This window comes from Arvicanthis niloticus, chromosome 21, assembly GCF_011762505.2.
Source record: "Arvicanthis niloticus isolate mArvNil1 chromosome 21, mArvNil1.pat.X, whole genome shotgun sequence".
Taxonomy (NCBI): domain Eukaryota; kingdom Metazoa; phylum Chordata; class Mammalia; order Rodentia; family Muridae; genus Arvicanthis; species Arvicanthis niloticus.
Window position 1 is genome coordinate 15,348,123 of NC_047678.1, and position 20,224 is coordinate 15,368,346.

Genomic DNA, 20,224 nt, shown 5'->3' on the forward strand with positions numbered 1-20,224 from the left:
ACTGGATGGAAGGAAATCATGGAAGACAACTGTAGTCAGTGGCCAGAGGGAGCATCTTATGGACCATATTAAATCCTAAAGTAGATAAGATGTTCTGTAACAGAAACAAAAGATACAGTGATGGACTTTACAAAGCTGGAAACTAAGGCAGAGCTATTATTTTTTTTTTTTTTTTTTTTTTGGTTTTTCGAGACAGGGTTTCTCTGTATAGCCCTGGCTGTCCTGGAACTCACTCTGTAGACCAGGCTGGCCTCGAACTCAGAAATCCGCCTGCCTCTGCCTGGCAGAGCTATTCTAAACTGTCTTCTTAATACTAAATAGTAAAAACCGGAAAGGCTTTAAAACCTAATTTATATTGTTAGTTTTACCTGAATTATGATGGCTGTCCAACTGAATGTTCTCTCTCTTCCACCCCTCTCTCATCTGTCTGTCTGTCTGTCTGTCTGTCTATCTGTCTCTGTCTCTCTGTCTCTGTCTCTCTGTCTCTCTCTGTCTCTCTCTCTCTGTCTCTCTCTCTCCCTCTCTCTCTCTCTCTCTCTCTCTCTCTCTCTCTCTCTCTCTTTCTCTCTCTCTCTCACACACACACACAGGTTTTAGTGAAATTACAACATTTGGGGTGATATACTCTGTAGCGTGCAGCCTCGCCGATAAGGAGCACGCCACACTTCAGGATTCTTCTGACAGCATTTATTAAACAGCTCTCTTAATAGTGAGGTGGAGGAAGGACCCCTAGCTCAGAAAGCCTGCTGCTTAAATAGAGCTTTGTGAGACGTGCAGATCCCTCATTGGCTCAAATCTTTCATCCAATTGTCATACTCTGTTTTCGCGCCACACGCAGGCGAATTCTCAAGTAAAGCTTCCGTGAAGAACCAGGAAGCCGAAGCCTGCGCCATCTTTTAATGGCGAATTCGGCTCCTCACAATACTCCCCCCAAAGCCATAGGTTATCTAACAAAACTCCCAGTAGCAAACATGAGAATCCCTTTGCATTATTGTCTAGAGGAGTCCAAGAAACTCCCAGAACAATATAGAACATAGCTCTTTCCCTTGGTCACCTAGCAGAAGTTGAGGATAAGTTGATTTTATACTTCAGGAACTGGGTTCTGATGATTTGAGCTGGAACTGACTGGAAAGCTTCCTCCATGAAGGCTAGTTTTCATCATTACAGAAGAGAATATGCCAAGGGAGGAATGCACTCAGTAGTACTGCCCAGCTATGATGCCCGTGAATCACAACAGTGACCAGCATGGCAAGAGATCTCTAATGACGCAACCATGTCTTCTTAGCTGTAACAAAACAATCCTTGGACCAAAGCTCCACTTAACAGGAGGAAAATCATACCTGGTACTGGAAATCTAGCCAACTACATGTGGCTGGTGAGGTCATGGATTTTAGAGAATCTACTCTTGTCACATTCCTCAACCAGTATTGTTCTTAGCTGTATTCAAAACAATTATACTCATAGTATAGATAAATGTAGATCTCACACCTCATCAAAAAGATTCTTTTGTTTTTCAGCAGCAGGAGACCATTACAGAAAACCATAACTAGTAAAAATGTATAGTAATCCCTGATGATAGAGTGCTCAGCCCTAATTGATACACCTACAAAATGGTACTACACCTAAGACTTAGGGAACACTGCAGGAAGAGAGTGGGGATGGTGAGATTGTAAGCAAGCATTAGAGGACCAGGGAGTCTGATAGGAGCTTGTGCATTCTAGGTATGACAGGGGAGAGAAGCTGCACCCACGAATCTCAACAACATGGCTGACTAAATAAGACCTGAACCTAACATCAGTTGGCATCCCAACATAGATGTGGGGTAGGGATGCCACATATCCCTATCTTTAGATCAAGTGTTATAAGTAGTTAACTGCTGAGAGAGGGAAATTAGTTTTTCCTAGGAATGAGTCTCCTGGTTGGTTATCCAATACCAAATAGTTAGCCCTAACCCATAAACACGCTGGTAATACTAAATGAACCCAGCAGGTTATATTAATATGTTTATTCATTTATATGTGTCTATAACAACAGTGACCATGAGCTTGGGGAGTAAGGAGGACTAGCAGTGGGAGAAAAAATATGATGTCATTATATTTTAATTAAAGAAAAATAATAAAGAGAATTTGTAAGTGAAACTCAACACAGGACAAGCCTATCTGGTGTCCCAGTAGTAAGTGGCACATAGTGATGGCCCAACAGATGGTTGGGTTTTATTTGTTTGTCCATGAGAGTTTCTTTTGTTTTGTTTATTTGTTGTTTTGTTTTGTTTGGTTTGGTTGTTTTCCTATGCCTTGATAGAAAAGGATTTACAGTTCAGAAAAGCAATCAGAAGTTGGGCAGCCCACATAGCACAGGAACTCTGTGAACGACACCCTTACCTGGATACATCATTTAGGTTCAACTGTGGCGCAGATGCTCACAGCCTTTCTAGAGCCCTCAAAGACACCCACGTCTCTGTTAACTTGAACTGTACCTCTCACAGACACAGAACTTTCTTTTCAGTTTTCCTTCGTCAGGCAACTTTTCCCTTCCTGAGGGTAGACATTATGTGCTGGACTAGTTTGTATATTTTTTTTATAGGACTTAGCAGAGACTTTTATAACAGTAAATGCTTGCTGGCTCTATGGGATATGAAAAACAGAGACAAAGGGAAGGGATTGTGAGGTTGACATTTGTAAGAGCCACGTGGTCCTACAGACACTCAAAGCCATCATCTGTATATCTAATTGTATATACAGATACTATAGTCCTGCCATCCAATGTTCACTGTGCCATCGTAAGCTCCTAATCATGATGAAGCAAAATTGCCATTTTAAACCTTTCTTTGTGAGTCCTAGTAAGACACGAGCATCTTCATAGCTTCCTACTCATTTGAAATCAATTCAAGTCCCATCCAAGCTCTCTGTCTGGAGAAAGACTTGACTCCCCTCCTAGCCAGATGCCTAAGAGCTATTTGTCTCATTTCCATTTTCCAGGTCCTTTTCCACCCACTACGATTTCACTTTACACTCTAATGGCCCCAAATTAATTGGTCCTCTTGACGCTGTTCAGCTTCTCTGACCTTATTAAAACATCTTCTCCCTTTTACTCCGGTGACACACATATCTCTGTTGACAGATTCCTGGCCTCTCCGTTTACTTCATCCTCCTTTAACTTCCTTGAAGTCACAGGGTCCCCAGACCTCAGTCATAGGCCTTATTCTAATGTGTGTACTTTCTATACTTTTATCTATAGCCAAGGTTAGACTAATGATGCACTTTAAATATTTGCACTAAGGTCTGAGTCTTAAGCAAACTTCCCACTGATCTAATTCAGACACCCAACAGTCTCTCGCACTACCTCAGACCCAACATTCCTAAAACCAAACTTTGTAAGATAGAGGTCCCTCAGCTTTCTCCAGAACTCAGAGTGGGGCCCGTGGGCCATCTTTATTTCTCTGTAGAGCTCTTAGCCACAATGTGAATGAAATGAGTTAATGAATTGTTACACTCGAAGTGTGATCTCCTTGAGATCAGGAATAATCTACTGATAATTATTTGTTGAATGAAGAAATTTAGTGTTCAAATTATGAATTCCTGAGTGAGGAAGTGAATGAAATTGGCTGGGCACCCCAATCATGCAACATAGGCTGAAACCTTTATAGCACACAAACAAATACATAGGAAAAGATGCTTATTCAAAGGGAAACGGTTAGGCACAGAATTCAGAAAGGCATTGGGTTGAATACACAGCTTTGGGGTTAAGAGTGGGTACTGCCCTTCTGGACAACCTGAGTGTGGTTCCCAGCACCCACATTAAGTGGATCATCACTGTCTGTAACTCCAGATCCATGGGGCCCAACATCTCCACGACTCAATAGTTCCCTGAACTCATGTGTGTATACGCATGCGCACACACACACAGACACACACACACACAATTATGAATAATTTTTTTTTTTTACTTTTTTATGAATAAATCTTTGATAAAAATTTCAGAAACTCAAGTGCACATTGATTTGGGGTATGTGGGTTCCTCACTAGTGAGTGAATTCCACAGAGTTACCTCTTTCTTGTGCTCAGGTAAACGTGTGCTCCTTCAGAGGATTAATGCAAATAACCCACACTTCCCTTCCTTAGCCATTAAAACGTCAATGCAAAATCTGCCTTTCTTGGTGTACTAGACAGAGCTTGGTGATGATTATTTTTTAATAAAAAGAAAAGGAGAGAGATTTAAAAAAAATACAGAGATAAAAAGGACATGTTTTGAAATTATCCAAGCAACTGAACATTCTGGAACTTTTTGTTTTGAAACATTCTCTCAGCATGCCTTTAGGTATACAGACTAGAGAATGTGAGACAAGCCGAAGAAACTTAAAATCAGTAAATGCATCATGAACACCCAGTAAAGTGAGAATGTTCAGCATTTCCCCAAATTCTCTCCCTCGGTGCTCGTTAGAGCGAGTGACATACTGCCTTTGTTTCTCTACTGGGTGTCATACATTCCCAATCTGTGGTCTCCAGAGCACCTGTGCTCCAATATCCAAAGAGGAGATCAGCTTCCTGAGAGAAGTCAAGTTGAAATCAGTGTTATCCGCAGCCGTGTGTTATCCGCAGTCCACCCCTCACCGTAGGGGCCACTAATTTGAGTGATCCCTGGCAACCTCTGTCTCAGGTTGGCCATTCTGAGCCACCCAAAAGGTTTTCTGTGAAGGGCCAACAGGGGAATTCCGTAGAAATACGTGTCTGCCAGTGAGTTAACTTTTTAGCCTCTGAGTTAACAAATTCATAACTAATTGTCTTATTAATATCGCAGCAGCGACAGTAATGTACAAATAGCAAAGCAAGAATAACTTATTACAGTTATCAGTGATAGTGATTTAGATCAGTAAGTGTAAAAATGAGCAAAATACATACTGTGCTGGGTTCAGTTTTTGGAGATTTTCTTTAATTAACTATGTTAATTCGAGGAAGTACCTATGATTATGATTACTTTATGTCCAGTAGTTCAGCTGGAGTAAATTTGTAATTTACATTTTCCAAGCAAATGTGAGTGCATCCCCCACCCACACACTGAATTCAAAAGTCTTCCAAAGCCATTGAGAAGCTGTGCTAAGTGTTTGCGCCTGTCCACCCAGATTCAACTCAGCAGACGCTTGCTGTGTGACTATTTAACCTCCATGACTCTTGATTGTCTCACTCATGAAGGGGATAATTACAGTACCTTCCTCAGAGAACCGCGAGGATTAAATAGCACAATGGCTGTCTATTGTCTGTAACAGAACTCACTAATGTACATTATTGTTTGTTTCTACTGTGGTTATTATGTTAAAAGAATTGGGGGAAATGCAGTAAAGCAGAAGAAAAGTTCTCATTTAATTCCTTTTATGGAACTGCTATTAACAGTCATAATGGATCCTATGCTGTTCTAGTTTGCTTTCTATTGCTGTGAGATAGACCATGAACAAAAAGCAACTTTGGGAGGTGTAGGGCTGGGGTGGGGTGCTAGAGGTTAATGTCAGGGAGTGGGGTGGTCAGGGAGTGGGGTGTGGGTACTTCGGCCTTACTGGAGCAGGGAGGGAATGAAGAAAAGACAGACAGATGGACACAGGGATGGAAAGCTGGGATCAGGTGGTCTCAGCTCTCAGAGAAACTGCAGCACCCCAGAAGCACAGCATGAAACAAGGGAGCAGTGTTTAGGTTGTAAACACCCAGTACAAAACTATGGTGGACATTTTCTTCACATCCTATCAATACCCACAGTCAGATTCAGCCCTCCTCCAACAAGAAAGGCTTCATCATTTCATTCTAAGCCTTACCTGTGGAAGGCTTTGCCATTTCTGTGGGAGTGAGGTCCTTGCTATGGCTATATCTAGATCAACAACACACATCATGCACATCATACGTACAACAACCTCCTACACTCAGGGGTTCCTTTACTCCTCACCAATAACAATAACCAGGTAACACCTGAGCCTATCAGCACCCAGCACTCTGGGCTTGAGGACAGCCACCTTAACATTTGAACAAGTCTCAGAATCACTGTCTCTTCCTGGAGAGTAACTGGCCAGCAGTTACTCAGTCCACAAGGTTGGGGCCTCAGTAGTCCCAATCTGGAGCTAGAAGCCTGGGAAGCTCCCAAAGGACCACTGGTCCCTCATTCAAGATGAAAGCCTGAAAGAGCGGATGGATTCTGTTGTCAGGGAAGGCATAAGCAGTGCTGGCAACAGTGGAATGGATCAATTCAATGGCAGGAAGGAAGGGAGTCATGACAACGGAGGATGGAGGATGATCCTTCTTTTGATGTAGTCTTTCTTATCCAGGCAGCTACCTGAAGGAACTGCCCACAGTCAGGGTGGGAGCTGCTGCACACCAGTCAAGGCAATTTTTCAGGGGAGGTTGACTACTAAGGGGACTTTGAACTAATCATAAGAAAAGGGTTTATTTGGCTTATATGTCCATGTCATAATTCATTAGTGAGGGGAGTCAGAGAAGGAACGTGGAGGCAGGAATTGACTCAGAGATCCTAGAGGAGTGGTGTCTATTGATTCACTTTCTCCAGCCTGCTCAGTTTACTTTCTTATACTACCTAGAACCACATGACCAGGGTTGGCACCATTAATAGGAGGCTGGGGTCCCCACATTAATTAGTAATCAAGAAAATTCTCCCACAGACTTGCTTATAAGCCAGTATGATGGCAACATTTCTCAATTGAAGTATCGTCTTCCCAGATGATCCTGGCCTGTGTTAACAAAACCTAGCCAGGATAAATGCTTTCATTTTTTTTTTTTTTTCTGCTTGAGCTGATGCCTAAATTTGCTCAACTTCACAATTTTTAAATACTATTTATTAAATTTTAATAATAAATTTTCTGTGCCCAACATACTCTTGTATAGAATTGTAATGGTTTTAATGGTTGTCTTAATGATTAGTCATATATTTATTATATCACTATAATTTTCTTTGAATTTTTGCTATAATAAATACTTGTGATCTGAAACAAACTGAGTGCATATGTTTCAGAACAGATTTGATTATTGGTATTAATCCTTAGAAATTTTTTGATGAAATCCAGGTTACTGTAACATTAGTAGTTTTAAGATGAATTGCTATATGCATATAAGGACATTAGTTACAAATGTATAAACATAGCTTTTAGCTTTCTCTTGGCTTCATTAAGCTTAGGCAGCAGGTATGTGTAGTTTTTTCTTTTTTTTCAAATTAATCGCTTGTGGAAAATATACAATAAGTACATTTCAACACTTAGTTTCTGCTTCCGATAAAATTAATCAGTAGATACAGAAGTCAGGTATATGATCATAGTTTGTAATATTTACCATGGTTCCGCAGCCTGGCTGTGCTCAGTGTCTGGAGTATAGTTCAAACAAGGAAGGACCTCTGTGAAGCTGGGATCTGAAAAAGGCCCGAAAGGAAGAATATTGAAGACCATTCCTCTATCCAGATTGGAACTTTCCAGAACGTCTTAGGGCTGACTGTAATGGCAGATTCTACCCAAGGGAATGATGTGTGCAACAGATACTATTTACATTTCTGACTGTTTTCACTTTTGTTCATCCTACTAACCTGTATGCCCAATGAAGGCACAGGGCTTGTTCATTAATTCTTCATAGAGGTCCTGATGTAGTAGCAGATATATATATATATAAAATATATATATGTATATATGTATATATATACATATATAACTGTAAACAAATGTGTATGTATATGTGTGTATATATATAATACACACACACACACACACACACACACATATATATATATATATATATATATATATATATATATATATATATATATATATCAACAACAGCAAGAACAAATAAATTGAATGTAGCTTCCCTGGATCTAGAGGGAGATTTCATAGTTGATCTCCTGGGGAAATTACCTAGAACGAGGCCCCTGGGCTTGCCTCTTTACATCCCCAATGGTCTTGCTCTACTGACACAAATTTACTAATGTTGAAGACATTCAGTCTGGTTGAGATTCAGTTCCTACCCTGGAATCCATACTCTGCAAAGCCATGTTGAGTGTCTTAGCTCTAGCTCACTGTGGCTCCACTCATAGTTCAGTCCTGAGGATGCTGTTAGCCTCAAGATTTAGCTCTTCCCTATTACTGCCTCTGGACTGTCTAGAGTAGTGCCTCTCAACGTGTGGGTTCCAACCCCTCTGAGTTGAACCACCCTTTTACAGGAATTACATATCAAATATCCTGCATATCAAATATATGCATTACAATTCCAGCAGTAGCAAAGTTACAGTTCTAAAGTAGCAACAAAAATAATTTTATGGTTGGGGGTTACTACAACATAAAGAACTATATTAAAGAGCTGAGAACCCTGCTTTAGAGAGATTACTTGATGGCTTGTCTCAGGGTCCATTGCATGAGATGGCTTGTCAGTATAGTGGAAAACATTAAAGCCATTCTTCCAGTAACACATTATGGTGGCTTAAATCCCCAGCATTGGAACCAGACTATCTCAATTCAAGCCTAAGCATCCTGCTTAATTTGCCATGTTAAGCAGGTCTCCACATCACACTGTGTTCGCTTTTCTCAGGTGTAAATAGATAGTGTCAACCTTACAGGATCGACTTCGGATAAAGTTAATTAAAGTATGTGAAGAGGCAGAAACTGTAAACAAATGTTTCCCATCTCCACCTTCACAAGAAACAGTAACCAGCTCCCTGAGAGTGTCAAGAGCATCGGACACCAGACATTTCTTGTTTTATTTGTCCTCCAAAGTCCCCATGGGCCATCGTTATTACCCTAGCTGATGAACAATGTACTGAGGGTTAGACAGTTTTAATAATACCCTGAAATCATATGTATATGTATGTATTTATGTATATATATATGTATGTATTTATGTATATATATATGTATATATATATATATATATATATATATATATATATATATAGTGATAGTGACTGTTTACATGGAGCTCTGTCTGAAATATTCCTTTAATGAGGTAGTTCTCTTAATAGAATTAAAAGTGTCTGTGTGACTGCTGGGATCCTTAAGTCCTAATAGTTGATGTTCAGCCATTTTTTAACAATACTCACAGCCTCAGCACAAGTTTTAAACATTAAACTGAAAGTGCTTGTGAGGATTTTAATATCTGTCTGGAGATTGGATGGTCCACAGTTTCTAAAGACTATTACTGATTTTAGATTATGCTGTTTTGTAGGCATGATATCTCCCCTCCCCTTCTCCTCTGAGAAAGGCGAGCTTCCTGGGGTGTCCTGTTTAGTTGACACATAGTCCCCACTCCAACCCGCCCCTTCCCCTGCCCCCAGAACATCAATTTACTGCAAAGCTGGGCACATCCTCTCCCACTAAGGCCAGACAAGGTGGTCCATCTAGGGGAGCGGGATCCATAGGCAAGCAACAGATTCAGGGGCAGCCCCCCTTCAGTTGTTGGGGGACCTGCATGAAGACCAAATTGCAGTTTTGCTACATATGTGCAGGGGCCCTAGGTCCAGTCCATGCTCATTCTTTGGTTGGTGATTCAGTCTCTGGGAACCCCCAAGGATATAGTTGAATTGATCTGTTGTTCTTTCTATGGAGTCTTCTTCGGGTCCCTCAGTTCTTTCCCCAACTCTTCCTCAAGACTCCCTGAGCTCCATCTAATGTTTGGCTGTGAGTCTTGGTATCTGTTTCCATTGGCTGCTGGATGGAGCCTCTCAGAGGACAGTTATGCTAGGTTCCTGTCTGCAAGCATAATAGAGTATCATTAATAGTGCCAAGAATTGGTTCTTGCTCATGGTGTGAATCTCAATTTGGGGCAGTCATGGGTTAGCCATTCCCTCCATCTCTGTTCTATATTTATCTCTACACATCTTGTCAGCAGGAAACGTTTTGGATGGAAGGTTTTGGGGGTGAGTTGCTGTCCTTATCCCTCCTTTGGGAGTCCTGTCTGGCTACAGGAAGTGGCCACTTCAGGATTCATCTCTTCCACTGCTAGGAGTCTGAGCTAAAGTCACCTCCATAGCACCCTGGGGCCTTTTCCTCCCCTAACCCCTTTCCAAATTCTTGGGATGTTGTAGAGATGCCCCCACCCACCCACCTCTGATTTCTGTTCTTTCTCCCCTGCTCTCCCTACACCTGACACTCCTGCTCCGCTCCCCCTCTCCTCTGACACCCAGTTCTTCCTTCCATCCACTTTAAATATCATCCTGAGTGAGGTAACCCAGGCCAAAAAGGATATGCATGATAAATACTCACTTATACGTAGATATTAGCTATAAAGTGCAGGATAACCACACTAAAATCCACAGAACCAAAAAAAAAGCCAAATAACAAGGAGAGCCCAAGGGAGGCTGCTTGAATCTCAGAAGCGGAAATAAATAGATATGGTTTGACGATTTTTTTATACATCCTTGAAGCTTAGCTTACTTAGCGTATACTTTTAGTATATGCTAGCAAATGCCCCGTTAACCATTTGCTAGGTGAGTCGATTGTGATATCCGATGAAAATATCGCGCAGCGCTGAGAGATCAGAGTGGCCGTGAGTTGGCAGGGTGGCGGTGTTTTATGCATGGTACACATCCAGAAGGCACATCAGAATGTTCTCTGAGACGGCATGGATTTACAGAGGACCTAGCTCAATGTTTAAAGGCCTTCTGTTTCTCTTCTACAGGTTAATTATGTATGGCTTTGTGAAGGCCATGGTGCATGCTGGCCAGCTGAAGAGCGGAGACTTCCATTTCACTGACTGTTTATTTTTTGGTTCGCTGATGTCGGCTACAGACCCAGGTAACTGTTCGAATCGTGCATTTCTCTCTTTGAAGAGTCAAACATTTAAATTGATGGTTCCTCCACAAGTTATCATTTTTGTCTCCCTGGTAATAATTCTTCATCCCTCGTCATAGGCTGCTGACACATCTGTAAGTGAATTAAATAAAAAGTCAAGAAAGAAAAGGAAAAAAAAAATAGGCAATATCAGACAGCCCTGGGCAAGTTGGTCAGAAAGCAATCTCCATGGTGGAAGGGACTTTGTAAAGCCATTACTGCATCTCTCGAATTTAGAGCCATTCTGAGACGTTGTCCTTAAGTTTGTCTCTGCTCGACGCATCTTCCTTCAAAACTTATCTATTAAATTAATTAGTTTAAACATTTTTTAAAATTGTTTACTACGGAACTCTTAAAGTTCATCAAAGTTAGGGATCAGAGTAAAGAGGACTACCGTCTAGCTTTTAGTAGCCAAAAATGAGCACACGCCCTCCATCCGTTCCAGGTTACTATGACTGTATTGCACTAAAGTGAATTTCAAGTTCCATATTTGGTACGTAAATGCCCTGGGAGTGACTGCTGTTGCCATTATAGAACTGACAACTATTTGAGGTCATGATTTACTAATACGAAACCTCCAGTCACTGTTTAAATATCCTTGGTTCACTTGTGTTATTGCCATTACTGGTTTGTTAGTAGTTTATACAAATCATATCCAAAGATGACACATAACACCCTGCTCTGTCTGCTGAGCTCCGTGTAAACTTAAGATCTCCTCCATCTGCTATGCTATTTATTTGTTGTTAAGAAAATCAGTGATAGGTTCATGAGTAAACTGAACATGTTCCTGTGTGCCCAGTGTTTCTTATGGTTAAAGCTTAATCAGAATCAGGGTCATTTTTTTTTTTCTAGCATGACTCCTTTACAAATGATGCCTGGAATATCCCATCAGAAGGCAAGTGGTGACTGGGGAGTCCGCTGTCAGTTTATCCATTACACCCATGAATTGGCACTCTAGCAAAGACTACCAGAATGTACCTGAGGGTGACCGAAACGGGTTTCTTATGCAGTACAACAAAAGAGAATGCTCACGGGGGTGTGCTTGCTAGTTTCATGTCAACTTGACATAAGCTGGAGCCATTAGAGAGGAGACAGCCTCAACTGAGAAAAAAAAACAAACAAACTCTCCATGAGATTGGGCTGTAGACAAGCAAGCCTATAGGGCATTTTCTTAATTACTGATTGATGGAGGAGGGTCCAGCCCAATGTTGGTGGTGGGGGGACTGCCCATAGGATGGTGGTCCTGGGTTCTATAAGCAAACAGGCCAAGAAAGCCATCAGGAGCAAGCCAGTATGGAGCACTCCGTCCTCCATGGCCTGTTTGAGTTCCTTCTCTGATGTCTTGATGATGAACAGTGATGTGGAAACATGAGACAAACAAACCTTTTCCTCCTCAAGTTGCTTTGCTCCTGGCATTTCACCACAGCAGGAGAGACCCTAACATTTAATCCAGTATAATCTCCTCAAAAAGTTCCTCAGTTCAACTATTAGAGCACCGCACACTGTAATAGCAAAAAAAAACAAGAGCCAAGCAAGACAAATGATCGATAATTTCATCTAACTTACTAATTTCCAAAACAATGTGTTGTTTCCATGGCATTCTCCACATGCTGCCACCAAAGCATGTTTTTAAAATACATCTTTCTGAATGCATAGATTTTAATGTAATTATGTTTCAGTTTATGCTGGCTAGTCTTTTTTTTTTTTTTTATGATTAAACACTCCTTTATCTTTTTTTTAAAACAAGGAAGTTCTTCATGTTTCTCCTGTATCCTTTTGACATGACCCTAGTGATCTTTGATAAACTTCTTTATCAAAGGTCTGATGTTTCAGTCTTATCATCTATGACTTCTGTCCTTCAATTTCAAAATTAGCCATCTCTCCAAGGAGCCTTACATCTTTCAAGAACAAAATTTGTATAAAGACCAGTTTTGCTACTAAGTGTTTTCATTTCCATTGGATAGGTCACTCTTTTTAGACCATCTGTTTTTAGGCACTTATATCATAAATTCATTAAAACTATACCATAAATTGATTAAAATTATAACATAAGTCCATTTGAATATTTTCAGCTCAGTTATAAGATTATAGAAATTTTATTATGATGCCTTGAATTTTAATGTACATTTGCATTTTCTGACTTTTTTCTTCCTTCTGCATTAATATAATTTTTACTTGCTTAAAATGTACATTCTCAAAATTATCTCACATATATTATTGCTAAAAATATAACAGCTGAAAATGGCTTAAGATTTCATGTGGTTATTTTAGCCTTTGAGTATACCCTACTTGGGATGTAGTTAAAAGTTTTCCTGTTTTTAAATCACTCGAAATGATTCCAATGTGTGGATAAGCCCCAAGTCCATCACAATCACGTTCTTCCAGTTCACTGTGCTTTTTTCTTTTTTGTTTTGTTTTAAAATTAGATTAAATATCTCAAAAATTCGAAACAAAAACCATACTGGGATGGGGGTAGAGAGCCTGACTGCTATTCCTGTCTGCTCTGCCCTAACCATTGAAATATTTTGGTAGTTGTTGGGTTAAATTTCTATTCTTAAATTTAGGCTCATGTGCAAACATAACCACCCTCTAGTATTCGCTATGTTATATTGGCTCCGTGTCTTAGTTTTGTTTAATTAACAGCATTTTTTAGACATTGGCAGCATTTAAAGATTTCTCTTGCTCCCTTTGATAGCTACAGAATAGGTCATTCTTTAGCCAATCTGCTATCAAGGGGCATTTGAAGGTGTTTTCTTATGCCTTTAAATTATTAATGGTGACTCAATTTGCAACTCCTAAATTAACAGCTTTTCATGTGTTTCCAGTGTGTCTTTGAGATTGATTTCTAGAGATAGATATTTCTAGATACTAAAATTCTCCCCTGAACTGTGTACCAGTTTGCATTCAGCTTGTGATGTATGGAGGTTTATTTTCTTCACAGACATGTCAAGGCAAACTTAGGATGCCCCACAGGTTAGGGAATTTACATCTCCCTGGGGTCTGCCCAAGCATCTCTCTTATTATGAGTAAGACTGTAACATTTATTTACATGTTAAGGGGATATAAGAAGGGATTCCCCCCCCCAACCTCTGGTTTGGAGCTCATGGTGTAGATGAGAGAATCAGAGATCCATGTGTTGTAAAGAAATAGACTATTCCACCCCCCTACCCCCGCGCTGGTGAGGGAGAATGTGGCTATGCCATCACTGCTGGGAGATTTACATTGCATTTCCACACTACATCACATGCCCCTGGGGAGTGCAGAGGTGGCCTGGCAACAGCTAGAAGCATAAGCTCAAAGGAAAAAGATTCCATCCTTAGTGATTTTCGAGCTAGTTAGGACTAAATATGAATATTCTGCCTTTCAGTGTTGGGTCAAATTTCAGGTTACCTTTACCCATATGCGTATGTCAGAAAGCACCGTGTCCATTGTATCTCAACCCTGGGTTTATTGCTACAGCCTGAGTGTGCTGAATTCTGACAGAATGAGCTGTCTTCAAGCATGTCTGAGTGCCTGAGCTTTCTTCCTGCTTTACTGGTGATGTTCCCAAGGTTATCTTTTAACAGCACAGAAAACTGACTGAAATGGGGTTGGGGGGAATCCAGCCTAGTAAATGGCTATTTACCTGCCTGTGTCAAGTGGCTAAGTGGAAGAGTCACTTAAAATAGAACGATGGCTTGCAGCCAGGAGGAGAACGCAGGGCACAGAGTCCACCTTCTGTGTCTGGTGTGCACAGTTGTGTGACTGTGCAGCCGCTTCAGTTCCTTGGATTTCACAGGTTCTTGCAGGTGGAAGATATGCAATCTTCTGCCTTCCCAACTCAGATGAAGACACTGCTTCTTCATCTGTAAAATGGAGGGTTACGACTCTGACTCTCACGCTCTTCCAGTTCTAACGGTGTGCGATTCTTGTTTCCGTAAGATTTCTTTCAAAATAAACTTTAGTTTTAAAGAAACTAGAAAAATCAACCCAAAGCCTGCCGGCTGGAGAGTTTAAGGTTCTAGCCACACTCAGGAAATGCTGCCATGATTTCAGATAGCAGAAGCCTGTAGCATGTAAGCAGCGGCTCTGGGTTCCCCTCCTTTACGGAGAGCTAATTGTTATATTAAAACACATTGAACCCACTCTCTGCTAAATTGGTGTAATTTAAGGTCTTCAATAACCTTAAAACACTTAGTTAATCTTACCCCACAATTATTCATTTATTGCCTAAATTCTCATGACTCACTAATTTATGAAAGAGAACCTGTGCTCTCCAGGCTTGGTGTTTCTTGGCCTTCTTTAAATGAATCCTTTCCAGGCTAGCTGCATCCAAGCCGGGGTCATTACCTACCCATATGTATCTGTTAGAGGAACACGTTCAGGTTTTATGTCTTCCTGCCATTTCAGACCCTCTCCAGCTAGCTTGGTTTGCACCAGCTAGTGAGTCTCCTATTTAGCTAGGAGGATTTGACCATAATTTGATTAATTTTTATGTCACCAATAAGACCCTTGCTGCTACTGGGACAGTGAGTGTATAACTAGAGTCAGACCTTGAAAGAGACAGACAGTGCAGGCTAGACAGAAGGGTCCAGGAGCATCCACTCAATCCGTGAGTCATCTTTCCTTCAGGTAAATTCAGAATAAATGGATCAAAAAGATGGGCAAAGACTAAGAAATTTAAATGCAGTAGCAAAAGGCCCCAATGTGGGGATTTTCCTTACTAACCCTGCTTCCAGGCTTTCCTGTAGTGGAGCCTGTGAGGGAACCTTCTCCTGTTCTCTTTCTTCCTGGCTCATCCTTCGCTGACTTGGGATGCTTTGGTAAATGTAGAACACCCAAGATAGTGATTTTGCCTAAGATCTAAATGCCCTTACAGGATGGTAGGTAAGATACAACAGGGGTCTTTAAGGTCTGTGAAGAAACATGGAGCCCCGGCTGAGCCACAGGCCTTGACTATGGCTGTTCCTGTGGTTGCCTCATATGTGCTATTGCTCTCCCTGCTCCACCTTCTTCAAGATCTCTGATCCAGTGTCACCTCTAAGGCAGTGTTAGCTGTGCCCAGCCTCTTGCCCTAATCACCTCCAGATGCTGGTCCCTCAATCCACTTCTGTCAACAGCACTTACCACTAACAATCAGTTCAGTCATTTTGATTGATCTACTTATTTTGGCTTGCTGCCTAAGTACAAGGGCTCCTTACCTGTCTGTTAAAGCTAATACATCTAGTGGGTTTTCAATAAATTAATGGTTATGTTTGTGGAAGCAACTGTAAGAGTCAAGTCTGGAGCACTGAATCTCCTCTGACTTTGAAACGGGAAGCAGTTGAACATACAGGTCACCGTCAGTAATTGGATGTCTCCTGGCCCTGGAAGGGGCAGGGATTCGAGGTACAGATCAAACTCAAGGTAGAATTCCTTTCTCCCTGTTCACCAGAGAGTCAGGTTAATACTTTCCTGAGAACACCAAGTCATGGTTTATGGACTCATAGAAAATGCCGTAATGGTGTAGATATTTTAGGCCGGACGTTATTCAAAGTAATAGCTTCCTTTAGGAAAAGGAATGACTCCATACATTACTCCACATATTAAATAATTGCCCAGAGAATTCTAGAAACTCATCCTGGCATTTGACAAGACGGATCCTTCCTGTAAGGTTCATAGAAAGCTGCTCATTCACTCATGTGTGAGCTGTGAGGTTTTTTGCACCCCATCAATTTCTCTATTTCTTTTTATGGATTAAAATGTCTTCATTTTATAGGCTGCAGCTGTATAAGACTCAAATACAGCTGCCGCACTTGGAGCTCCAGAAGTTTTAGTTCAGGACTGGAGCTGGAGGGTAAGGGACTTCATAGGCTCTGTTTTTCCTGGGAGAAACACTTCAGGCCTTCTTGGATTTGAGTCAAATTAGCTAAGGTGGGGTCTACTGTCTTGTCTGTTATACACATGACTACTAAGCACCTAGAATGTGACAGGCTCAGTCAACATATGCTACAAGTATAAGTATACCCTCTGTTTCAAAGACTTAACACAAAAAAGTACGTCATTAGTAATTTTTAAAATAATAATAAAGTTGTTTCTAAAGTGAAGAAAGAACCAGGGCCTTAAGCAAGCTAGACAGATGTTATCCCCGTGAATATACCCATGGGACATAGTTTTAAACATTGATTACATGTTTAAATATTACTCGCTTAATATTGAGTTAATCAAATATGCTATTAAAATTAATTTGACCTGTTTATCTTGACTTATTTTTAAAATACGACCACTGAAAAAAAATGAAAAGTTGTGTGTGTGGCTCCCGTTACACTGCTGGACAGTGCTTAAACAGAGCAATGTCAGAGAAGAATGCTGTAAGACAGTATATGATCCTTAATAAAAACAGCACAACTTAAAATTAAGTAAGAGAATAGGCATACTTACAGGGTGTGGTGGTTTGAGTAGGAATGGCCCACATAGGCTCATATATTTGGCTGCTTGGTCAAGGGGAATAGTTTTACTTGACAGAGATGAGGAGGTATAACCTTGTTGGAGCAGGTGTGGTCTTGTAGGAGGAAGTGTGCCACTGGGGATAGGCTTTTGGGTTTAAAATGTCAAGACCCAATGGCTTTATCTCTTTGTGCTGCTTGAGACTCTGGATGTAAAATTCTTAAGCTCCTTCTCCAGCACCATGTCTGCCTGTGTGGTGCCATGCTTCCTGCCTTGATGATAGTGGACTAAACCTCTGAATGTAAGCCAGCCTCAGTTAAGCATTGCTATGTCATGGTGTCTCTTCACTGCAAACACACACACACACACACACACACACACACACACACAAACACAGAAAAAAAAAAGACAAAAACAAAACCATTGACTAAGATATTGGGCACCCAGTGGATCATGGCATGTGCTGAAATACAGATGATTTACATTTTATGAAATTGAACTAATATGTCTAGATTTTCTTTCCAAAATTCCTTTTCCAGTCTCTCTCTCTTTTTTTCCACTTGATTTACACCCATGCTTCAGAAGCAAAGCAAAGAAAAAAAGGGTTGATTTAAATACCATAGATGTGCCTTCCAAAGCATAAACACTGCAGCCTCTGACCTGAGGAAAGGCTGCTTCAATAATCTCCGGCCTGAGGGTTTCAACTGATCCTCTCCTTAGCAGAACATAAATAAAAGGCCTAACAACCTAAGACCCCGTGTGTGTGTGTGTGTGTGTGTGTGTGTGTGTGTGTGTGTGTGTGTACATGTGTTAAATAACTATTACTGGTTTTAAATATACAGTTTGTTGCAAAGCCAGCAAATCTGACAATCTATATTAGCCCCACTTCAAAATGTATTGAGACATTTGCTATTCTTGAATTGGATAAACCCAATATAAGAAATAAATGTTTACATAAAAGAAGTCAATAAAGACCATCCATGTAGTCAGTTGGGAAAATATAGTCCATAACTCTTTTCATGAAATTTAGGGTTTATATCTAGCTGATGTACACTATTGGGTTGGTTCTCCAATTAAGCAAGGAAACACACAGAATTCAATATGATTCATTATTTGTCATTGTCATCGCTAAATGACATTCAGTGACTGTGGGTAAGAAAGTACCTACAGATGCCTCACAATACACAGGGCTTGCTGCTATGGACTGTACAGTACACAGGTGGCTACTAAATAAAAGAAATGTCAATTCTTGTTTGAGAGCAGTCTGCTTGGTGGGATGGGTCCATGCTGAAGTCTGCACTCCACCTGAGCTACACGAACCTCAGTTTCTCCATTTACACAATGGGGATAAGATTTTAAAGGTTTGTCTTTGTGAGTAAATAAGCTGATACGTGTTTTGGGGTTGTTTTGTTTGTTTAGTTTTAAAGAATATATATATATATATATATATATATATATATATATATATATATACACACATATATACACATACATATATATGTGTATATATGTGCATATATACATATATATATATTGCTATCTCTGTCTTCAGGCATACCAGAAAAGGGTACAAGATCCCATTATAGGTGGTTGTGAACCACCATGTGGTTGCTGGAATTGAACTCAGGACCTTTGGAAGAACAGTCAGTGCTTTTAACTGCTGAGCCATCTCTCTAGCCCCACTGATACATGTTTTAATGATTGTCATTATCTTACAGTGACACTGAATGGAGATGTCATGTTACTGTCACTGCAATAAGATGTGCATGTTGTTGCTTGGTTTTCTGGCAATAGTGTTGAATTCTTCATCTTTAGTGGACTGTACCCTGGATTGCTGCTTTCCTTTGAGGGCTGCATGGTTAAAATAGGAAGTGTTATGTGCAAAATGTAGTGATTTTACTTTAAGAAACAAGTAACACTTTCTCTTCTGTTCCTATTGATAGAAGATAATGGTTCTTAAAATTAAATTTAGAGATTGTCATTAGATTTAGATAGTATCATTTTACCCCTAAGTATCTAGAATCGTCTGCAAGCATGAACAAGAGACTTTATCTTGCAAAAACTTTCAAAACCTTGCAAAAATTTGCCAAAAGTTTCAGGACCCGTTGCTATTGCCAAGTAATCTGTTCTCTTTCAGATAAATAACCAGATTGTTCTTTCTGTCTGTAATCAGAACCCAAGCATGATCGATCTACAGGTGACATCCATAAACAAACTTCTATTATAAATATGTATTAAATTTAACCACACAGACATCACTGTACCTAAAATACTAACAGCAATGTTTGTGGTAGGTGAAGTAATGGCCCCACAAAGCCCTAGTCCCCAGAACCTACTAACAGGACTACACAAACTGTCTTGGCTCAAGAGACTTTGAGTATGTGATTAAGTTAAGAACCCCAAGTTGAGTTGAGGAAATTATCCTGTCTAACCACATAGGACTTTACAAATTGAAATCTCCTCCCTGGCTTTGATTAGGGATGATAAGTGTGGAAAGAAAGCATAGAAAGATACAATGTTGCTTCTGAAGGTGGACGGAGGGCCCCGTCATCCAAGGGATGTTAGCTGGGTTGCTCGAGGAAGCTGTTTGTCTCCTGAAGTTTTGTGTTACATTTCCTTGACTCTGACAAAACACCTGGCAAAAGCATCTGAAGGAAGCGTGGGCTTATTTTGTCTTATACTCTTTCATGGCAGGGAAGCTATAGCAGCAGGGGTGTGAGGCAGCTGGTCACATATCATCAATCCTATGGGACTGGAAGTGGGGCCTGGCTATAAAATCTGAAGGCCTGCTCAGGCCATCTGCTTCCACTGGAGAGGCTCCATCTCCTACAGATTCTATAGTCTTCTATAATAGTTTCGTGAGATGGAGACCTAGGGTTCAAACCTCTGAGATTATAGAAGACAATTCCCATTCAAAACGCCAGCAACGATTGCAGCCCTGCTTTAATTTTATCCTACTGTGATGTGTGTTGAGATCTACCTATAGAATTATAAGACGCTAACTTTGTTTTGTTTTAGGAT

At 40.5% G+C, this 20,224-nt stretch overlaps 1 protein-coding gene across 1 annotated transcript in view; it reads left to right on the top strand.

Annotated features, from left to right (window-relative positions):
* Slc9a9 (solute carrier family 9 member A9) overlaps nt 1-20,224 on the top strand; it is a 539,257-nt gene that overhangs the window by 128,631 nt on the left and 390,402 nt on the right. Inside the window, exon 5 of the mRNA XM_034484566.2 lies at nt 10,647-10,762. Within this exon, the coding sequence (XP_034340457.1) occupies nt 10,647-10,762 (116 nt within the window). The remainder of the gene's footprint in view (nt 1-10,646; nt 10,763-20,224) is intronic.